The 23165-nt window shown below is 41.7% G+C and overlaps 1 protein-coding gene across 1 annotated transcript; it reads right to left on the bottom strand.

Annotated features, from left to right (window-relative positions):
* On the bottom strand, window positions 1239-9035 carry LOC8079556 (beta-D-xylosidase 4). The gene is made up of 7 exons (XM_002448574.2): window positions 8417-9035; window positions 5225-5509; window positions 3526-3695; window positions 3242-3339; window positions 2806-3153; window positions 2311-2727; window positions 1239-2187 (listed from the first exon to the last, which is right to left on the bottom strand). Exons 1-7 carry the CDS (start codon window positions 8831-8833, stop codon window positions 1619-1621), a joined length of 2304 nt encoding a protein of 767 aa, XP_002448619.1. The 5' UTR covers window positions 8834-9035; the 3' UTR covers window positions 1239-1618.

The raw sequence follows: 23165 nt of genomic DNA on the forward strand, positions 1-23165 counted from the left end.
TCCAAAGGCAAAATCTCTGGTTTGGACCCGATTCTCCTTCGAGGACTTCTCCTATTTCGACCTCGACGAGGAATGTAAGCCCAATTTCATAGCGAATTTATTTAATTATTTACCTGCATATTGCCAAAATCAGTCAATTTAATTGCTTGATTGATCTTCTAAGGCTTTGTTTATTAAAAAAATCGATGGCTTAGCAGGTTTGGAGTGGAAAGAAACCACAACTCGCAACAGTTTATTATTAGTTAGAGGTTTAAGGTTTGGAGTAGAAAAATAAATCTTTTTTTTTTCAGGAAACAGGAGGGGCTTAAAAACCCCTACTGTGCTTTTTTGATTAAACTAAAGGCTACAAGTTTCAAATACAGAGTTCAAGAAACAAAGAAAGTTGCAAAGAAAATTAAAAGAATTACACATATGCTTCTAGCATAAATCAATAGAGGGGTGGTATGCTGATTTTGCCCTTAGAATAACTAAGGCAAATTCTGTCTTGAAGATCATCTTGCAGCGTTGCACAGAGGCTGGGATACTTCTAAAAATGACATAATTCCGAACCGCCCAAATGGACCAACACATTGTTAGCACAATCTCCATGAAGAAAGGCAGATGAAGGTGAGTCTTGAATCCTTCGAAGATCTGCAGTGATGAGGAGCTAGCCGGGACCAGCAGATTCAAAGTATTCCAGCAAGCTTAAGGACTTATCTTGTCAGATTTTATATATCTTGAGGTGGATCTCAAGATTAAGGCCGCGCAGGCACAGGACAAACAACTTAGCAAGGGATTGCTTGAGGTTGATGGCCGAAAACTTACCCGATTGGAAGAAAATGAGATTATGCATGTCACTTGTGCTAGTCAGCTTAGTACTGTGGAGGTGAAATTTACAGTTGTTAAACAAGCAGTGGAGGCTACTGCTGAAATTCATGTCCTCTGGGGCTATTTTTCTACGGCCAAATCTCAGCTCACACCAGTAGCATCGTCGATGAATTTGTCCTTTTAAAGGTGAAACAGGTGGAGTGTTTACTATTGATGGTAGTAGAATTATCCCAGTGGCGTCGCGTCGTGAATGTCTGTTTGACAGAGAAGCTGGTCTTGAGTCATGACAATTGAAAATAGAGATGGCACCAAACTGATCATGGCGTCAACTCCGGCCACACAGATTGCTGTGAATGTCGTTTCGGTTGTGAGAAGTTCCGTGTAAAGGTAACTTGGTCAGTAACAAAGGTTACAGACATAATTTGGCCCTGTTAGGGTCATCAACGTATGGATTTATCATTTATGTATTTGTAACTCAGATTATTTTTCTTCAGCATGAGAAAAAGAACCATGTGAGCACATTGGAATTGATTGTATGAAAAGACTAGAGCTCTACATACTCCCTTCGGAATTTCCAATCGATTACATTTATCAGGATCACAATCACAAATCGAACCTCCAATGAATCCAACACCTCCAAACAAATCAGTAAGCTGCCCGTGGATCCAATTCTTTGCCAACAGGAAGCCGTTATTAGACACCTGCCGAACCAATTCTGACAAACCTCTCTTCCCCGGCCGACCCATCCAATTCCAACAGAGCCTCCATCATGGTAGCCATTTCCCTCTCGATCAGTCTCGGGTTTTTTTCATCAAACTCCCAAGCTGAGCGTGTGCTTGAGGTCCCCGACGTGCAGCGTGTGGTTGCCGAGCGCCACCTTCCTGTTGCCCAGCTCGTCCACGACGCTGAGGTCCTTGCACACGTCCACCTTGAACGCCACCACGCCCGCCTGCCCGGGCTCCAGCGACACCTTCTCGAACCCCAGCAGGTGCTTCGCCGGCGCGTTGTGCACCGCCGGCGGCGACGAGAACAGGAACACCGTGTGCGCGCCGGACATGTCGCCCGCGTTCCGCACCCGGAGGTGCACGTCGAACGCCAGGCCCTCGCAGTGCGCGCCCTCGGCCTCCACGGACGGGCATTGCTCGGTCAGGCACGTGTGGCCCTCCGCGAGCTGCAGGGCCACCTGCTTCGGCGCCGACACCAGGTGGTGCGCGAAGCTGGTGTAGCTCAGCCCGTCGCCGAACGCGTACACTGTGTCGCCGGTGTAGAACCGGTATGTCCGGCCGGGGTAGCCCGTCGACGCGTCCGGCCGCATGCGCATGTCGATCATCGGGACTTTGGTGAACGACTCGGGGTACCATGTCACCGGCAACCTTCCACCTGCGACCACCATCATCGAAACAGTCAGTCATTCTCCTCAGAAGGGAAAGAAAGACAGACAGACAGACAGACAGGCAGGCAGAGCAATGCGTTGAGGACGCAGCTAGAGCGCAGTGTAATTACTTGGGTTGTGGTGGCCGAAGAGGACGTCGGCGATGGCGGCGCCGCCGGCTTCGCCAGGGTATCCGACCCAGAGAATCGCGGCGATCTTGTCGCTGGACTTGGCGAACGAGATGTCAAAGGGGCCGCCTGACATGATGACGAGGATGCACGGACCTCTGGACGCGTTGGCGACCGCGGACACGAGCTGCGGCTGCTGGCCGGGGAGCAGGAGGCTCGTCCGGTCCAGGCTCTCGCGTTCGATGGACTGGTCGGCGCCGACGACCAGCACGGTCACGTCAGCGCTGGCTGCGGCCTTGGTGGCCGCGTCGAGCTGCAGGCTGTTGCCGCTGCACCCTACATTCGTGCACCCCGGCTGGTACACTGTGGCCACGTTCGCGCCCAGGCCCTGCAGCGGCGTCGTGTACTTGCACGGCGTGCCTGTACGCCATCAGCATCAGGTCGGTGAGCAACCATGTTATTAACATAAGAAGTCCTGGAGTAATGATCGTATGATACCTTCGTAGTTGCCGATCATGGTGAAGCTGGCATTGGCATTGGGGCCAATGACGGCCAGGGACTTGATGGAGCTGGCGGAGAGCGGGAGCGCGCCGCTGTTCTTGAGGAGCACGATGCCCTGGCGCGCGGCCTCGCGAGCCAGCTCCTGGTTGGAGGACGTGCACACGTCGCTCGGGCCAAGGTTGCCGAACGGCAGCTTCCGTGGATCGCCGTCGAAGAAGCCCAGCCGCATGAGCGTGATGAAGTTATTGGTGATGGCCCGGTCGACGTCGGACTCCGACAGCTTGCCGGCCTGCACGGCCGCCACCGTGTGCTGCGCCAGGAAGTTGCCGCAGTTCAGGTCCAGCCCTGCCAAAGTCAGCAGATGTGTGAAACTGTTCTCGTGGCAGAGCATCAGCATGAATGAGCAGGGCCATTGGCGGTTTGGCATACACACCTGCTTTGATCGAGATGGCAGCTGCGTCCTCGGGGGTTTTGGTGTAGTGCTGGTTGTTGTACAGCACATCGACCGAGTCGCAGTCTGACGAAATGTACCTACAGAGATCAATCACCATTGGGCTAACATTTCAGAATTAAGCAGCATTTGCCATTTGAACTTTCCTAAATTTCAGAGCTTAAATACAAAAGATCAATGACATCGTTAAAGATGTTTTCTGAACATGAGATGAGTTTCAGTTCTGCAAAACTCATGGTGGATTTGGATTTGAATTGGATACCCACCCGTTGAGCTTCCAGTCGCCTCTGATGACACCAGACAGGAGATCCTTGTCGGCGCAGGTGGGCTTCCCGTTGACCTGGTTGTAGGAGCACATGACGCTGGCCACGTTCCCGTCCACCACGCAGCTCTTGAACGGGGGCTGGAACGTGTCGTCCAGATCCTGCTGCGACACCTGAACCCACATCACAAAGTCCAAAGGATCAGAATGCTGAAACTTTCTGCGTCCACGTACGTTTCTCTGGACCATCCATGCATCTCGCAAGGGATCTTCAGAAACAGTGACTACGTGTCGCTGCGTAACAGCAACCATGGACATGCACTGATGATCAACTGTTATAAATTGCTAGGAAACACATTGTTAGGTTAGGTGTGCGTCATCGTGTTATCTAATCTGCCTAGTATTCCCAGATCAATATACAAACCTCAAAAGCCAAAATGTTCTTCTCGTGATCCTATATCATGGTACAGTTTACGACAGTGCTCTATCCTCCACGGGACCAAAGGCATTGAAAAATGGCGCGTCCAGAACAGCATTGCCCGAGGGCTGCCACGGAGGCTGCCTGCAATGCAGGTTTGTTTATGCGTCTCGGTGGACAGAGATCGGCCATTTCAGGGAGCGGCCTGTCTGAAACCACCGGAATCTGATGGGATTAACAACTGCTAAAACAAAAAAAAACAAAAAAAATCCGTAGTGGTCGATGATCAGTGGTGAGTGAAGCATGTTGCCGGCTTTGTTTGTAATCTATCTATGATAGATGTGCGCGTTGGGACATTCCCTAATCAATCATTGTTCTTTCTTAATACAGGGGATTCTCCATGTACTATCTTCCGGTGCTTCACCCTAATGTTTTCTTTATTACTCCGTATTACTATAAGAGAGGGAGATAAAAAGAAAGAATAAAGGGACGATGCCATGCCTGGAGCACTAGTAGATGTTGACGGCCAAAAAGGTGATCATCTCATCGGCTTTGCAGCCAAGCCACGGGATGGGAGAAGCAGTGGCCGTATACGGCGAACTTGGCGTAAAGGCTGTCACTACTCACTACTACGTCTACGTGTAAAATGGTGTGGTACATGCTATGCTACTTCTGTCGGTGGCAGTCAGTGTGCATGAACTCGATCCGATCTACGGTGATCAGGGGCGGAGGACCATACAAAGCAGAACGGACATGGATGGATCAGTTAAACAAAGGCAACGAAAAGGGAAGAGGCTGGTGGTGGCCACCACATGGGTCAATCCCCCAGCTGACCCTGGCCGTGGTCGGGACCGGACGCGCTTTCAGTGCTGCGCGCAGCAGGTGCAGCCGTGCCGTGCTGCTGTGCAGTGTGCACGGTACTAAATATCTATAGTCTCCAACAGAGTACCCAAACAGAAAACTCATTTTGGGTATCAGTAGAGACATAATCCAAATTTGAGTATCCTCTCTCTTCGAGACCCATTTGCAGAGAGTGTTGTCTTTTAGGTCTTATTGTTGGAGAAGACTAAAAATAGGTATGGAACCTTTTACCTGTAGCGCTACCCAAAGGACAAATAGGTCTTGTATTTTGGGTGACGATTGTTGGAGATAGTCTAAGGCAGGCTTTGTGCTGAATTATTAGTAGATTCGGTTGATAATTTTCAGCGAATAGGTTCAGTGCTTCTGTGAACCTAGCAGTAGTAAGCATGATTGGGTAGTAGGCAGTGGTACCAGCTTGGCTTACCACGGCGTTGAAGGTATAGCGCTCGACGCCCTTCCAGTTGTCGACGTCGTAGGCGGTGTAGTGCTTGCAGCAGGCGGCGACCTTGAGGCTGCCGGAACCGGAGCCGGCGTCCTGCAGCCCCGTGACGTAGCCGACGGCGTACTTGCTGGTGAGCAGCGGGTCCTCGCCGGGGGTCTCCTGGCCTCGGCCCCAACGCGGGTCGCGGAAGATGTTGATGTTGGGGCTCCAGAACGTGAGACCCGCCAGCCCCACGTTGTGCATCGCCCGCGCCTCGTTCGACACCACCTGCAGGTACCGTCAGAATTAATTAATTCATTCATTCTTCAGAATGCAGTACAGTAATCGCGTCGCTCGTGACCAATTCCAAGTCCGGTCAGTGTGTCGATCGAGCATCCAAGCATATGCATGGCCAGTGGCGAAGCCAGAAGTTTTCAGAAGCCCGGGCAATTCTCATTAAATAAAAATATTTAACTATAAAATCACAAAATTTTATATAAATATAAAGAAGATTTTTTTTGCATTTTGGCGAGAAGCCCGGCCGGCCGCCCTGGGTGGCCGGGCGGTGGCTCCGCCAGGGTGCATGGCGATGGCGGCGTACACTGTGCATTCAGCGGCTACTGTAGGCACGATCAGGCTACGGCCTACGGTTGGTGCACCCGACCAGCCAGGCAGGCTTGGGCAGGACTCGATCAGGAGTCGCGCTTGTCGGCACAGTGCCTAGTCACTGCTCAGTGCCCAGTCCTTGCTGGATTCTTGTGACAAGTTTTTATTTGCCGCTTTGCCGGTGCGCTGCGATGGAATAGCAAACCAAATCCATGCCGCTACTCGAATTTCTCACCCCAACTACCGCAGATGCGAAATCAAATTCAGGCACGAAACGAGCAACATCATCTTCCGATCGTCGGACCAGAGACGGCACCGCCTCTTGCCAAACCGGACGAGGGCGAGAGGTACACGATGATGGCTTGCGCTTCACCAAAAGCAAAGCTAATCAGATTCAGATCACACTCACACCATGGCGCAGCTAGCTTTTCCCGCTGAATGAATGTGAACTCCGACTCCTCTCCGTGCATCTCCATGAGACCACGAGAGAGACAGCGACGCTGCAACGGATGGGCTCGGGGACGAAGAAAAGGCTCGGCGGCGGCTGCCTGACAGGCGATGCGCTAGCGTCCAATAAATGCAATCCGCGAGACAGTATCGTCTCGTCTGCAATACAAGAGCTGCTGCGGCTGCGCTGCGCATGTCGGTACGCACTATGCTATGCATATTTGTGGATGCACACAACAACAAGGTCACCGGCGGCCAGAACGATATTTCCAATGTGGTCCTTGTTTGCTTGCGCTACTACACCTTGCATGTTCCAATTAACAAAAACACTAGTGCTCTGCGTGTCAATTAATCATTGCCCTTTCCGGATCAGAAAAAAAAAAACAATGCCGTTTTACCAAATGTGTATAGCTATTACCAAAAATCCAAAATGTACTACTGACTTCTTATCATATAGTATTATACTTATTCAATGCGCAATGCATGCAAATTTATAACGATCAAATGTGACACTTATTTAACGTGCAATGTACAGTACAAAATTGTGAAGATGCCTGCTATTTGCACCTTAATTACTGACCTCTTAGCATCATGTACTTGTTAAAAAAACTTTTAGCATTGTGTAGCTATTACCAAATACTAAAATTGTAGTTGGAGTACTAAGGGGAAACAAACATGGGGTCCAAGGTACAGAGGGACACCTGCCCTGTACAGCGGCTGTGTGGTGCTGCTACATGGGCCTTGTTTAGTTCCGAAAAGTAAAAAGTTTTCGGTACTGTAGCACTTTCGTTTGATTGTGATAAATATTATCCAATCATGGACTAACTAGAATCAAAAGATTCGTCTCGTGATTTACAGCTAAACTGTGCAATTAGTTTTTGTTTTCGTCTATATTTAATGTTTCATGCATGTGTCACAAGATTCGATGTGACAGAAATCTTGAAAACTTTTTGGTTTTCACGATGAACTAAACAAGGCCATGATATAAGTACCCGTGAGGCCAGGCCATATCCTGCCGTAAATCTTCGACGGCCGGGCAGAGGACAGAGACCAGTTGCATTGCATTTGCATCTGAGTTAACACCGATGCTGGATCACCAACGTACTACTAACAGTACTGACATATAATTATGTTCGGGCAGGCACACCCTCTAGTCAGTCCTTGCCCACAGTCCCTTTTTCCTTTTCTTAACGGTGAGGAATCCCAATGATGCTCGACGCGTGACATGTGAACATAAATAAACCTAAGACTCAGCTATAGCAATCATGCATTTTCTTCTTTTCTTTCACTCAATTTTATTTTCTCGCCAAGATCATCTTTTTGTACTCGACCCGGCCGTCGCCATTGTTTTCCCGTTTCAATTAGACGAGCTAAATCCTAAATGCGGCAAACTTTTCGTGCAGTTCACTACGAGAACCGTACTACAGTACTCCTGGCATAGCACACATCTCCATCGCCAGCCATGACTCTCCATGAGCAAGAAAACAAGATTACGGCAATGCAAGTATTATATTATAGTATAGTCCTATAATCGTATGGATCCTATCCATCACCTAGCTGTAGGCAAGATTACAAATTGCAGCTACACTACACTTCTTTTGACCCGATGGCACGTCGTAGTAGTAGTAGCTGGTATGGGGTACGAGACTGCGTCGCCGAGCGATGCAAGTGCAAGGCCGCCGCCCGCCGGCGAAAAGAATCCAAAAGGGACGGGACGCTAGCATACCAGCATACGATCCGGCCCGGCGGCGGCACGCTTTTGCGGCTTTTTCTTGCCGTGCCCTGCCGCCGCGCATCGCATGACGGGAAAGCTGTGAGGGAAAAGCAAGGCACAGGCACATTCTCCTCCTGCTCTGCACCGAATCACAAATCGCCCCGATCCGGCACCCACACACCAACCGGCACCGCGAAACCTCGCCGTCGAACCAACCACCCCCACACTCCTCGTCAAAAAAAAAACCACCCCACACTCCCTGTGCGTCCCCACCAAGCGCGATCGAGAATGGCAATGCAGGCTGCCGCAATGCTGGACCTGGTGCAAATAAATGCTACGGAACGGAGCAGAGCAGAGCAGAGCGTACGGAGGAGCAGAAGAAAACAGCAGGGGGAGCGGAGGAGGTTGTGGCGGTGGCGGCGACTCACCTCGCCGATGGCGCGGAAGAGGGTGGCGTTGAAGGAGGCGGCCGTGAGGATGGGCTGCGGGAAGCTGGTGGCGGCGGGCACCAGCGACGAGAACCGTGTCCCTGGGCCGACGTAGGAGACGCCGTGCAGCGCCTCGGACCACCACTCGTACAGCGGGATGCCCAGCCGGGGCAGCGCCGCCTGCTTGTCCACCAGGAACCCAACCTTCTCCGCCAGCGTCAGCCGCGACACCAGGTCCGCCGCGCGCGCCGACGCCGACGCCGACCGGTTGCAGAACCCGTACGACGCCAGCGTCGCGTTCGACGCGTCGCACGCGAACACCGGCGTCTGCGCGCGCGCCACATTGCAGGAGCAGAGCAGCAGCGCCACCACGGCGACCGCCGCCAGCGCGGCCGAGGCCGGGAACGCCGCGGCCATGGTAGCTATAGGCAGCTAGCTCGCCGCACCCCCGACCCTTCTCTGGACTGGACTGAAATGATTCTCGGTCACCAGCAGCAGCCCGCCCGAAGCACAGGCGCTAGCAGCAGCGGCATATATGGGGCTGTTTGGTTGCTAGCCACAATTTGCCACATTTTACCTTAGGCAAGTTTGACCAAGTTGGCAAGTGTTTGGTTCACAACTAAGCTTAGGCATGATTCTTTTGGGCTCCACATGTCATAGAGTTAAAAAGTGTGGCAAGATTCCTTTAGGCATGGCAAAGTGTGGCAACCAATTTGTTAGCCACACTTTTTGTGGCTTGCCACACTTGCCTAAAGTTAGTTGTGGTAGATTGTGGCTAGCAACCAAACATCCCCATAGAGTGGTCTCGTCAGAGTGGCGCGCGCGGCAGGGTGAGGGTGGTGGGTGGTGTGAGCAACAGCTGGTGGTGACTGGTGAGGGGGCGCCCCCGTGACGGGGACGGCGGTGGAGGGGAGGGACGACGTGGGAGGCGCCCTTATTTTTCTCGTCCTCTTCTTTGCGAGCACTGTGCTCGCGCGCCTTGTATTGTACCGAGTCCGTGACGCGATTCTTGGAGCCATCCTTCTGGGGCTTCCTTCCAGCTATCCTCTTCCACCTGACTGAGCCTCCTCCCCTCGATGAATGCATGGTGAAGTCATGAACTTGTGATGCTCTGCTATCTGGACTATAGGCTAGAGGGGAACCTAGTGATTGTTTAGGCCATGGCATTATTTGCTAGGCTAATAAAGTCGTAATCCTAGTAGCAATAAAAGGGACTAATAGAGAATCGCATCTCCTATATTTCAAGGTAAGGCCTTGTTTTATTCAATCCGAAATCCAAAAACTTTTCAAAATTTTTCATCACATCGAATCTTGCGATACATGCATGAAGCATTAAATATAAATAAAAAAAATAACTAACTGTACAGTTTATATGTAATTTTAAACCTGGTTAGTTTATGATTGATACGAATAAAAAATGCTATAGTGTCCAAATAAAAAAAAAAGTAAATCTAAACACCGCGTAAGCGACGACACTATTTGACGAACGTTCAGTGAGAACGAAACCAACGGTCAATATCCGACCGGCATTTTCTTTCCCGTTTTGGAAAGCGCACGTATTACTTTCTATTTTTGGACAAAACATGGAATCGTTTCTCTTTCTCTTTTGAGGCATTCGATTCTCTTTTCGCATTCTTTTGCTGCATCACTGGTTCGTTAATTTTTTTATTTTTTTAAGAAGCATGTGCTCATAACTTGTAAAACAGAATTAAAAATCATAACTTTTGCGATAAACTTAGCAGTACTAACTTAGCAGTGCTTTTAGACAACATAACTTTCAGGAATAACTTTACATTGGTAACTTAGTTATTCTCCTGCATTCTCTTTTATGTTTGAAGAGACGTTTTTTTTCTCTTTTTGGAAAACTAAACATTCGGGAAATGGGAAGAGGGATTATAAAAGGGTGGGGGGGATAAGATAAAAGTAACTTTTACAACTTAAACTGCATAATACATTCCATAGAATGATGATGCACCCTTGGAAAGCCAAGATAAATAAATGTTTTTGTAACTTGTGCAGCGATAATCTCAACATCTGATTCTTCAATTTGTAGATCTGGAAAATAATTAAAATAATTAAATTATAAAATTTAAAATAACAAATACAAAACACAAGTTAGATGCATTACTGTTAATATGAACTTAGACAAGTAAGTTAACCATGCAGCACATGAAAAACGCAAGTTACTTATATAACTTTGTACACTAACTTAATATCGTAAGTTAGTAGTCTATACATAAAAAGAGGAATTAGATACATAACTCAGTACAATGAACTAAGTTATGCTGCATAACCATGAAAAAATGTAATAAAGTACAAAAACCTTACCTTCTATACCTTGTTGATGTATAATTTGGAAGGTTTATACCCTGACAAGTTTAAAGAACAAACAAATATAAGGATTCCATCAAACACAAAAAATAAGTTACAGAAACTAAATACATACATGTTGCTCAGCTATGTCACGTATTGCAGGTAACAAGAATTGATTGTCCTCATGGGTACACAAATAGTATGTCAATGCCTCACGAATAGGCTTTGCGTGCTCCTGGATGATAATAAAAATTAGAAAAATATCTTGTCAACTAATCACAATTGCCAAACAAAATTTGACAAAATACCTCTTTGAAATAAAGGTTAGTTTGGCCATCATAAGATTTTAGTATTTGAAGAACAAATACTCCACTGTCATTTCTGCAAATAATATTATTTTGTAAGTACTAAAGAAAGAGAAAGATTCATAAGATCTTTCTAGAAAGTTGTGGAGAAGTAAAAAAAACATACTGGCTTGTTGAATTGGACACACTAGCAAAAGCAAAGCCCATCCTATACACATCAACTCTTCTTGATGCTGGATATGAAAACTTGAACACTTTGCGAAAGTTACTGACAATTACAAAAGCATCTTCTTTGACAATATTCAAGTCCTTGAATGGACAGATGACTTCAAACCTTCTTTCCCTCATGTTTGCAATAACAACATACCAATATCTATTCTTGCATGCTGGAACAAAAACCTTTTGAAAACAAAAATATTTTATAAATTTGAACATAAATATCAGAAATTCATTCATAAAAACCCAAACAAAAAAGTAGTAAGGAATGAATTTAATAAACAACTTACAAGGTCCGCATTGTCTAGACTATATCCAATGCATCTCTCCGAGAAATGATAAGAAATATTACTTGGAACAAGTTCAGAATTTTGAAGTTCAACCTGACAAATATGCATATAAATTTAATAAAATATATTCAAAAGCAAAATCGTATTTAGGTGCCCATTTAAGAAGAAAAAGTTAGATATACATGTAGCAAAACAAAACTTAAGCATATAATTTAATAAATCAAGTCCAATATATACGTAGATAAGTACAATAACATAATAATATAAAAACTTATCTACATTAAGTTAGACAAAAGTTAATATTCACAAATCATGTCCATAAACTAAGGCATAAGTTATGTGGATGAAACCTAAATATATAAGTTATGTTTAAAATGTTAGACATATCAAGAATTAGATATAAAAAGTTAGATATCAGGTTATGTGCATGAAAGTGGAAATAAATGTTTCAGAAGAAACTTAAAACAGACTACAGCAAAACATTAATTTTTGAAGTACAATTATTAGAACATTTAAAAATAATTAAATCTAACAAGTTCAATTAAAAGAAAATATTAGCACACTTTATACAAGTACTGAAAACATACAAGTACTGGGCAAAATAAGTACAAGAAAAAATATAATCCCAACTATGAAATAAAACAAGAGACGCTTATGAATAATAATAAATTACCTAAAAAGGAACCAAAAATGAAAAAGAATAAATAAGGAATGATAGAATAAAAAAGGAACTCACAGAAACAGAGTGGGAAAAAATATGTTTACACCACTCAAACGAAGGTAGAGAGTCCAACATATGTTTATGAAATTGCTCTTCCATTATTGCAACTGCCATAATGTTCATCACATGAGGAGAAATTGAACCATATACTTGCATTGACAATCCAAATGTCCGGTGGTCTACCCAATTAACTTTCAATATTTTAATAATCCTAGGGCTGTCGAAGAAAAAATGATAGAAATGTTAAATAATAATCATCTTGTAAGTAAATAGAATTTAATAGTTTGGTACACAAAAAAATCAAATATGTTACCTTCTAGCAGGATATGGACCAGGAATATTGGAAACAATGTACTGATGAACAGCTTTTTCTACATCATTTGAAATGAAGACATGCTTGAAGACCGATGCATTACAAGGTATTGAACTTTGTTCAGGAGATTCAAATTCCATTGTAGGAGATTGCATGGATCTCATATTTTGAATCAACAAAACTGAGTCATCTAACTGCTTCACAGTGTCTTCATCCCAATAATCATCAAAATTATCAAAGGAAGATGCAGCAGTTTGCATTCTGTTATGAGGTGCACTACAACTGACATGTACCTGTTTTCCACAATATTTAGTCTCCAATTGTATTTTTTGATGAGATTGTGGTGAATCACTTTGGTTACTAGATTGAGAAATATCAAATTTTAATTTCTTCTTTACTCCATCTGAAACAATATCCATTGGTTCAAAGTCTACCTCTATTGCTCTCTTTGTTTCCAAAATAGTTTGAACATTACATATTGGCCTTTTCTTCAATGGCATCACATAAGAAGCCTGTGTAGGCATTACTGATTTGACATCTAGGATCTTTTCTTTTGCCTTGGGAACAAATGTTGTGGAGGTTGTCTCTAAATTAAGAATAGACAGAGTCAATTTGGAAACACTTTCTGGACTGGGCAAAGGATCAGGTTCCTGGTATTCATTTTTGATAATTGAGTGCAGCAAATCTTGTAAAATAGGTTCTCCAAATTCATCAATGTCATTAATTTCTTCAACTTCAATTGGAGACAAACTGTCAACTACCCTGTGGAAAAGTTCTTCATAGCAACCAAAAGTATCTGAAATTTCAATTTCAGGAAGACGAAGCAGCTCAAAATTTGATAACCGAACACTCTTCTTTGATTCATGATTCACAATTGGTTGAACTTGATCAGTAGTTGTTGAAGACGGATGAACAACTTTATCAGTATTCTCGCATAAATCATTTGACATAGGTAACTTGCAATGAGAATCAAATTTTGTTGACAACATGAGTGAACTGTTGTTCTGATTGATCTTTATAATCTCAGCTGTTTTGATGATCTGATCAATAATTGCAGGCCTTGTCACCTGAACAAAGTTTGACCACATTTCTTCATAGGTATCTTGAAGCTGAAGGCGAACCTGTTGAAGCATTGAGAAGGAAAAGAACTTACAATGTTACAATAGAAAAAAAAACTAATAACCACAGAGCACTAGAGTTACACAAGTAAAACAAATTTGATTGTAGAAAACAAAACAATAACTAAATAGTAAAAATAGACAACATAAGGTTACTGTTAAGAGTTATAATAAAAGTTAGGCCCTTAACATATGTAGACTAAGTTAACCATAAAAGTTATATACCTAACTTCAACTTTAAATTAATTATATACTAGTATCTCTGTAACCTACTGTATATATGTTGTATTGTGTAGCTTACAAATATAAACATATTTTTAAATATAAAAAACACAATAATGGCTGAACCAAACAAATAGATGTAAAAGAAAGTAATATTACATTACTGAATTCTTCACCAGGAAGAATAGAAGAAAGGATTTGTTGAACATCCAGTTCTGACCTAATAGATAAGCCTTTTGTAAGATTAACTTTACTGAATGGTGTCAATGAGATGTCCTTCATCTAAATAACAGATCAAGAATTATATAAATATATAAATTGTCAACCATAGTTGCAGAAAAAATATTCCACAAATCAAGTACAAAAAAGTGCACAAAAGTATTCAAAATACTTACAGGTTTCCTGCCAAACATTATGTGATCTTCATTTATAGCATCAAGTTCAGCGAACTTTGAAACAATTTCAGTAGTCCAAAGACTTATACGTGGAACTGAATTTGGAAGACAAAATTCAGACACATCAAGGAACTCAAAATAAATTACCTGACATTTAATCCAAAAAAAAATATGAATACCAAAAAAATAACAATCAAAACATGTGACATGATATATAATAAGAAAAAAAAAGTATCAACTAATTAACATTACCATTAGTACAAACACACAGCCAGATAATGCAGATACACCACATGTTGTTTCAGACTGCTGGAATTTGTGAATACCTTGTACCAATTTGTCTAGAACAATTCCAGACCAATCATATGTGGCAATTTTATCAGGTTTCAATACAAGAGCACAGAAATCTGGACTACTGGATTCATTACTGCTTGGGCATAAGAAGCATGTTACAACAAAAAGTGTGAAAACCATCTTGAATTTGTCACCATCTAAATCATCAGTGAACATAGCCAAAAGTTCATTGATTGTTGGATACTTGCCATGACATTTGAAATTCTCAGAAAAGATTGTCCTCATATTATCATCAGATGCACTTGAAAGAGAATAACCACCATTTGGGATTCCTAGAACTTGATGTACTTGGTGAGATGTTACAGTCACAGTGTATCCAGTTGGTAAGATGAGACTTCTTGTACTAACATCAAAATGTTTGACGAGCCAAAGAACAAGTGATTTTGGAATGTAGCGGCAAGACAAATCTAAGAGGTGCTGAAAACCAAGTGTGTGAACTATTTTCCTTTGAGTCAAACTCAATGATTTGGCAACTGATATCAACTTCGGTAAAGATAACTTGGTCGTAAAGTACTACAAATGAAAAGAAAGAATGTATTAAGAAATTATCAGGAAGCTAGCCATAGTTATGGACATTTGATTGTATGAGAGATTGAATAGTAGAAAGTTAATAACAAAGATTGTATCCATCAAAATATATTTACCTTTTCCTTGTTTTTAAATTCATGCCATGAATTGGACTTCATCTTTGATCTGGCAATAAAAACATACACAAACCAAAAATAAGAGACGAACCAGAGGAAACACAAAGATTTGAAGGACCTTTGCTTAGATCTAGTCTGTAAGTACACACACCGAGAAAGAAAGATGAGAAAAGAGAGAGGTTGCTTAGATCTAGTCTGTAAGTACACAAATCGAGAAAGAAAGATGGGAAAAGAGAGAGGAGGACAGACAGAGAGAGGGAGAGAGAGAGAGGGAGAGAGAGACGTACCAGTGAATTGGCAAGAACCCAAACACAGATCTGCGGGAGCGTCGCTGAGATCCAGTTCCTAAGAGACAACGAAGCATCGAGAGAGGGGCAGAGAGAGAGAGAGGCAGAGAGAAATGAAATAGAAGTCTATGGAAACTGAAGGAAAAACCACGTTGTGCTGGTTGTACTGCGGTGGGGTTGTTCACTGTCTGTCCCAATTCCTCTGTGCGCTGGCAATGTGGGCCGCTTCTCCCGAAGGCCCAATACAACATTAGAAAGTTTTATTTTGCAAAAAAAACACATCACAAAGTTAAAATTATTGCAGAAAAAAAGATAAACACATGTATTTTAGTTTTTTCATCTTAGGTCAATTTTATGTACGACGTACGCAAATTTCCAACAAATGTAGAATTCAATCTTTACTTCAATGTTTACATGGAGAAAAAAGAAAGGATACAGAACGTCAATATTTCCTCTTGTGAATTTGAAATTAAACATCTGTAGAATTGATTATATATAGGAGGATAATACTTAAAATGATGTTTTTAATTTGATGTGTCAAGTGAGAGAAGAAAAATTATACGAGATGCAACTCACAAGACTTTAGTATGCATACGCATTCTTTACCGAACATACATGAGATTTTAAAATATGTTATATTCATAAGTTACAAAGGCTAAGTTAACTTGATAACTTAGTTACAAAACTTAGGAGCATATGTTAAACTAAGTTAGGTGTATGAGATGTAAAAATTATGATGTAGCTAAGGCCTTGTTTAGTTCCAAAATTTTTTCCAAATGTATGCACCGCAAATATTCAATGTGACAGAGAATCTGAAAAATTTTGCAAAATTTTTTAGAAACTAAACAAGGCCTGATACGTAGGTTACATCTACATAAGTTACCATGTAACTTGTAAAAGATCTATATAAAAATGTTATACATCTTCCATTAACATCAAGCAAAAATACAAAGTTAGGTCCATAGACCACTCTCACGAAGCTCTAAGAAAGAAAACCAAAACCCAATCTTGAAAAGTTTGTAGGTGGATCAGTTGAATTTGCTCAACAACAATGATTATTGTATGGAAAGTTGAAATACATCTGAAAACCATTCATTTGAAATTGGCAAACAAGTGGACCTGAAGATTCATGAAGTATAAACAAAATGAGTGTCACACCCATATTTTAAGAACAAAATAGGATGCATAAAAGACTCATATGTGCCCCAGAAACAGTCGCACACATAAGTAGACAAATCTCAAATGTACCATCGCAGTGTTTATTACATAGCGGAATATAAAATATCACATAGTCTCATACAAAAATGATAACATAAAGTAAACGACGCTCTCAACGGAAGCTCCACACAGGGACACTGTTGACTGGTTGACTCCAAACCTAGTACTCATAACGGTAATCCTCATTCCAGTCATCTTCATTATCATAACCTGAGGTGTTGGGAAATTGCAAGAGTGAGCACATATCGTACTCAACAAGTAAAACCAGGGGTTCATGAGGCTCAAATGGCTAACACTGGTTTGTCTGCATCTAGCTTTTAATAGAGGATAGCATGTTCATAATTAAATAGCAATTGTCAAGGAAGCATGAATAATCCATTAATCCCATGATCAAGTGTAAGCTTAATTAATCTCATAGCATAAACGATAATCAAATGAACATGATAACATAACAAGTTCATCATCTTAATGTAGATGTCCCCAAGGCCGCTCCTGACCGTGAGCTCGGCTAGTATACCAGTTTTACACTCTGCAGAGGTTGTACATCTTTACCCATGAGTCATGATTTACCCTTTCGCCCGAGGTAGCTAATCTCTTAACCCCCTTCCTAGGGAGGTCGGCAGGGATCACTATGAAGCCTTTCAAAAGTTCGTCTAACAAGTTAGGGCCGCAAGGTTTCCTTTGCGAGCAGATATAGATACCCCCCTTCCAAATGGCACAATGACGCGCAGCCTATACACATAAGGACAGGGGCTCGCACTATACCCGTGTCGGTTCAGCCCCTCCGCCCTTTCGGGTAACCTCTAACAAGCTAGAAAAGGTCTCCATACTGAGCTAAAGCCAGAGCCATTATAGCCCTCATGGTTGCACTGTTATCCCGGGTGATCACGTACAGACAAGATCTCATACAGTTATTTGTCATTCTTTTATGTTCATTGCATAGCTATTAATCATCTTACAAGATCATGGATTATTTCAAGCACTAGCACATCTACACCAAATGCATATCAAGTAGGTAGCAAGGAATACAGGTAACAATCATCTATGATTTTGCTAAAGTCGACAAGGTGATAGCATGCATATGATATATATGTGTACTTAAGTGAATAGGTAACAAGGATAATCCCAAGTTATACTTGCCTTGCTCAAAGCTCTCCTGAGCTTGCTGGTCCTCAAAAGCTTGGGCTTGGTCACCAACGTACGGCTCACCGTCTAATCCCAATCATCAAACAACAACGCGCAATCCAATGTAGACAATCATACACGAAGCAAACAAACTATAATTAGAACAATACACCAAACAGTGGTAAAACAAATATAAAAGTTTATGATAATATTCTACGCAGCGCTACGATCACACAAACGTAAAGTTCACGAAAATCGGAATTAAAACGAGTAAGATATGAATTTTCTAAGATTTCCTATAGAGTAATAATTAATTAAATAGTACTGCAGAAATAAAAGCTTCAAAATAGTAAATTAATGTTTCTAACATGTAGAGCATCTAATTACGAACCTAACGCAATTTGAATGGACAAAAACGGAGTTGAAATGAGTATTTTATGAGCAAAACAAAATCAGTGGCATTTCTGTAATTTCTGGAAAGCGTAATTTACTCAGCCCGCAGAGAATACGTTTTTGAAAACGAAAGGCGTAAAACTGAGTAGGCGCTTTGGACTGCGGGTGAAATCTCAGATTATCCAGGGGCTCTTAAACAAATTTCCCCCCGAAGGGGTATCTTCTGTTTGGGGCCGTTGATCTTGGATCCAACGGTGGAAATCCCACCAGGGGGGGGCCAGCGGCGGCCGGCCGGCCGGATGGGCACCCGACACGGCGGCGCCATGGCTGGGGGGCTTTGCTCTTCGCCGGAGATCGCCTATCTCGCGATTTCGAGCACCATTCCTCGAACCGAGGGCATGGGGACGCGGAGGGGACTCAGGCGAACTCACCTAGCACAGAAACGGAGGCGAGGAAACCACGGGGGCGGGGTAGTGCTTCGAATGGCGGCCGGAAGTGCTCCTGTAGAGTTTGGCAGCGGTTAGCACGACGCAGATCACACGAGAGAGTGAATGGAGAGGTTCAGCAACTTCGGAAACACCACGCGGACCTCGGCGACGGATCACAAACCGCCGAGAGGCTTCGGTTGGCGAAAATCACGATGGCGGCGCTTTTGGTTTTCTCGGCGAGATCCGAAGGTGAAATTGAGCCACGGGTATGGCCTCACGGCTTCAAAATAAGGGAAATAGGGAAGCACGGGGAAAGGCTTGGGGTTTTGCAGAGGTTCGGTTGCTCTTAGCAAGGAAATCCCGGGCAAATCGGGATTGAGGCGAGGTTTCCATCGAACTCGGCTCGGGTTGCGCTGGGGAAGAAAAACAGGGCGCTGCCACGCGGGCCCGTGTCGTCAGCGGGTGGAAAGAGGGGGCGCGCCTGCTGCAGCGGGGTCCGCGCGTCAGCCAAACAAGGAGAGAAGGGGGATCAGGGCGCGCGCGCGTGTGGCGTGGCCACTGGGCCGCAAGCTGGGCTGAGCTGAGCTGGGTCGCAGTTTGGGCCGAGGGTAGAGAGAGCTGGGCCGCGCGAGGGGTGAGAGGGGGAGCTGGGCTTGCTGGTTTCCAGGGGTTGGGGGTCTTTTCTTTTTTTTTTTTTTTTTCTTTTCTGTTTTCCTTTCCAAAAACCTTTTCCAAATAAAATTTTGAGTGCAAATAAATTCAAACCAGAGACAAACGATACAAAATATGCACCAGCATGAAATGCGCAACCATATTTTCTAAACTTATAATAAATTTTAATTTTAACCAAAACTATTTTATTCACTAGATTAAATGCTCACCAAACATGCTTAATTAAATCAAATTAATTCCTATTGATTGAAAATAAATTTTTGGGTGTTACAATGAGATAAGAAGAAGAAACACATTAAAATAGCACAACAATAAAGGAAAAAATAAAACTTTGAAAGCATTCTTACATTTGCATGATAGAATGACTCCACAAATTCAGCATTAGCTTTGTTGTGAATAGTGAAAGCAAGTTGAAATAGGAATCTTGCACGTAGAGCAATTATATCAAGCTGTACAAAATCAAAATGTTAGTAGATCTGTTGTCAAGAAACAAAATTCAATGCAAATTAGGAGAACAAAAATAATATCTTACATGAGAGAAAGGTTGAACAGTAGATCCATTGAAAGTTTGCATAAATTGAATGACAAAGACACCAGAATCATTGCTACAAAATAAAAAAACAAAATGGCTCTGTCAAATAATACATGATGAAAAACAAATATTGAATGATGAGTTTGTTAAATTTTGAGATGAAACCTTAATCTATGCTTAGGAACATTAGCATATAAAATAGGAAAATCCATAACATTGTGGTTTGAGTTCTCGTAAGCCATAACAAAAAGTCTTTTGAAATTCTGAATAACAATTTCAACTGTTGATCTTGTTGTTGCCTCTATATGTGGAGCTGGGTCAAGAATAATAAAGCATTTCCGGAGGAAGTTGACTACAATGAGTATCCACTGATTATGTATAAAGCAAGGAATATGTAGCTGTTACAAAGAAAAAAAATATTAAACACAATTTTTTTAAAAAAATATTAATTTAGTACATAACAAAAGAAACAAACTTGAATTCTTACAAATGAAGCTTTACTGATTTTGAAACCAACAACGTCCAGGAAATTATACTTGAAAGAGCTAAAGTCAATATTTTCTTTCATTAGTACCTCCTAAACAAAATTACACAAATTAGTCATACTATCACAACTTACTATGAAAGATAATGATATGAAAGTGACTACAATGTTTAACATACTGTTGTGGTATGCAGGAAATACTGTTGAAAGATATGTCCTTCAACATGACACATTATCTCTTGGTTCAACTCTAGCATTTTGCAAATACAGTCCATTACATGGAAATGAGTCCAGCCTCCACGCATCATTGATAATGACAATTTGTATTGATCAACCCATGATTCACCAATTTGTACAAAGATGCAACTGCAATTAGCAAAAAAAAAAAGAAAATGAATCAGTAAGTCACAAATATAAAACACAAGAAGAAAAATATTAAAAAAATATTATTTATAAATAGTTTCATAATACCTTTTAGTATCCCTGTTAATACTTTCAGTTATGAGGTGAAAAAACTTGTATTCAATATCTGATGCATGTATAACTTGCACACATGAATAATTTTGACTACAATGAAAACCCTGCTCATTATTGTGTCCACCTTGTTGATTCAATTTCTGTTTTCCAATGTTTTGAGCTTCTTCATCAATCATTTGTGCACAAGTCTTGAAATGATTTTGCAAGCTTTTCAACATAGAATCTGGTGGAAAATTTTCATATAATACATGCTGTGGATTAACAGGAATACCAAAATTATCCAAATTTGAAACAGAGTTATATGGTACACTTGATCTCTGCTGATTGTGAAACAAATAATCTGCAACTTCAACTCCATCACAGTTACATGCACTTGAAATATGTATTGCAAACCCTTCAAGTTCATCATCAGCATGACTAGAAGATTCTGTATTAGATAAACTTGCTAGCAATGGTACTAAAAAACCAGCATCAAAGTGTTCTTCACGACGTACAATGTCGTTTTTTGATAAATTATTTTCACCTGGATAGCAACATATCAATTAATTGGTTCAAACTTGACATCAAAAAATGAAACATAAATGTTATGTCAAAAAAGTTTGACATAAAAAATTTATCTGCAAAAGTTAAGCATTGAAATTTTGTGCAGAAAGAGAAAATTACATCTAGAAAGTTAAATATGTGCAAAAGTTAGAAATTAAAATTATCTGCACAAAGTTATATCTAGAAGTTAACAAGTACAACTTATTTCCAACAAATAAAAGTACACAAATTAGATTGTACAGAAGCTAACAAAAAATATACCTTCAATAAGAGAGAAAAGATCAACAATTTGATTATCATCGGATTCATTATGTTTAGCCTGATCATTGACACAATGTGTGCTCTGCCAAATGATTTGTTCAGAAGTGACTTCTGGAAGTGAGAAAGATTCATCAACATCATCAAAATACTCTAATAACTGAAGATTCAAATTTTCAACTATAACTGGCGCATTAACTTGAGAACCAATTTTCGGTACTGTAAGACAAGGGAAGTATTTGAAGAATAACTCCATTTCTTTCTCAATAATTCTATTATGACCAACAAATTTGCAGCGAGCTTGCACAGAAGAACAATCTTCATCAGAATCAGTATCTGCAAGAACATGTTGGGGAAAGTGGTGTCTATTTGAAATTGAGCATAAACTAGAAACCAGTTTATGGACAGAGGAACAAACAGTAGGCAGGGCACTTGGTAAAATTGAATCTTTAAGCTTTGACAAAAGTTCATTCAATGAAATCATAACCTGCAACAAAAAAAAATTAAGCATATAGACTAATAAAAAATAAGATTGAAAAACTATAAACTAAAACAATGACTTACATCTTTTCGGTGGCAAGTAGTTGAATTAGATAAAAGAATATTGTCAACATCATCAAGTAAACTTTGAGTAGAACTTTCAAGAGAAAAACAATCACTGAAAGGTGTCCAGCATATGTGTTTCATCTATATTCAAATATTGAAAATTATGATTTCAAAAAGTTGTGCATAGAACAATTTAATCTAATAACAACAAAGGAACAATGATTTTGGTACATACTTGTAGTTTGCCAAAGCTAGAAGATGAATCAGACTTAGCATCCATGAAAGCTAAAGCATTAACAACAGTTGATGACCATGCATGAAGACGAGGGCATCTCAAACCAAGATCAAATGCATTTGAGCTTAGGAATTCAAGATATGATATCTGAAAAAAAATAATTAAATTCCAGAAACAATAACGAATATAACTATTGTAATTTTAGAAAAGAATAGCAAGAATTACCACAAGTATATGGCAGCAGCCGCCAATTACATTTGAACCAGTTGTTCTCTTATGAACTTTGAACTTGACAAGATATGACACAAGCCAATCCAGCACAAAGGAGCACCAATCATATTTTGGAACAGATGAGATGTTAAGCACAGCATGGTAATACCTGGTACTACATGCACCTCTTGTGTTTGGACATAAAAAGGAAGATAGAGCCAAAAGCATGAATAGCCTACCAAACTCAAAATCTGAAAGGTCAGGTGTTATCTGATTGCAAAGCTCAGACACAGTAGGAGTAACACCTCTAGAATAAATCTGATCTTTGATAATCTTATATGACTCCAGAGTACCAAACCTAAGAATGTGTAAGCCACCATTGGGAATCCCTAAAATCTTGTGAACACACTTTGGATTGAGTTCAAAGTTGAATCCATTAGGAAGCATTAA

Source organism: Sorghum bicolor, chromosome 6 (assembly GCF_000003195.3).
Source record: "Sorghum bicolor cultivar BTx623 chromosome 6, Sorghum_bicolor_NCBIv3, whole genome shotgun sequence".
In the NCBI taxonomy this organism is placed as follows: Eukaryota; Viridiplantae; Streptophyta; class Magnoliopsida; order Poales; family Poaceae; genus Sorghum; species Sorghum bicolor.

What these genes read in the sequence shown, in the direction of transcription:
- LOC8079556 (XM_002448574.2), bottom strand. Translation starts at nt 8,833, where the DNA reads ATGGCCGCGGCGTTCCCGGCCTCGGCCGCGCTGGCGGCGGTCGCCGTG. An exon ending in TCTTCCGCGCCATCGGCGAG is followed by an intron (nt 5,510 to 8,416) that starts GTGAGTCGCCGC and finishes CGGTACCTGCAG; the next exon opens with GTGGTGTCGAACGAGGCGCG. An exon ending in GCTATACCTTCAACGCCGTG is followed by an intron (nt 3,696 to 5,224) that starts GTAAGCCAAGCT and finishes ATGTGGGTTCAG; the next exon opens with GTGTCGCAGCAGGATCTGGA.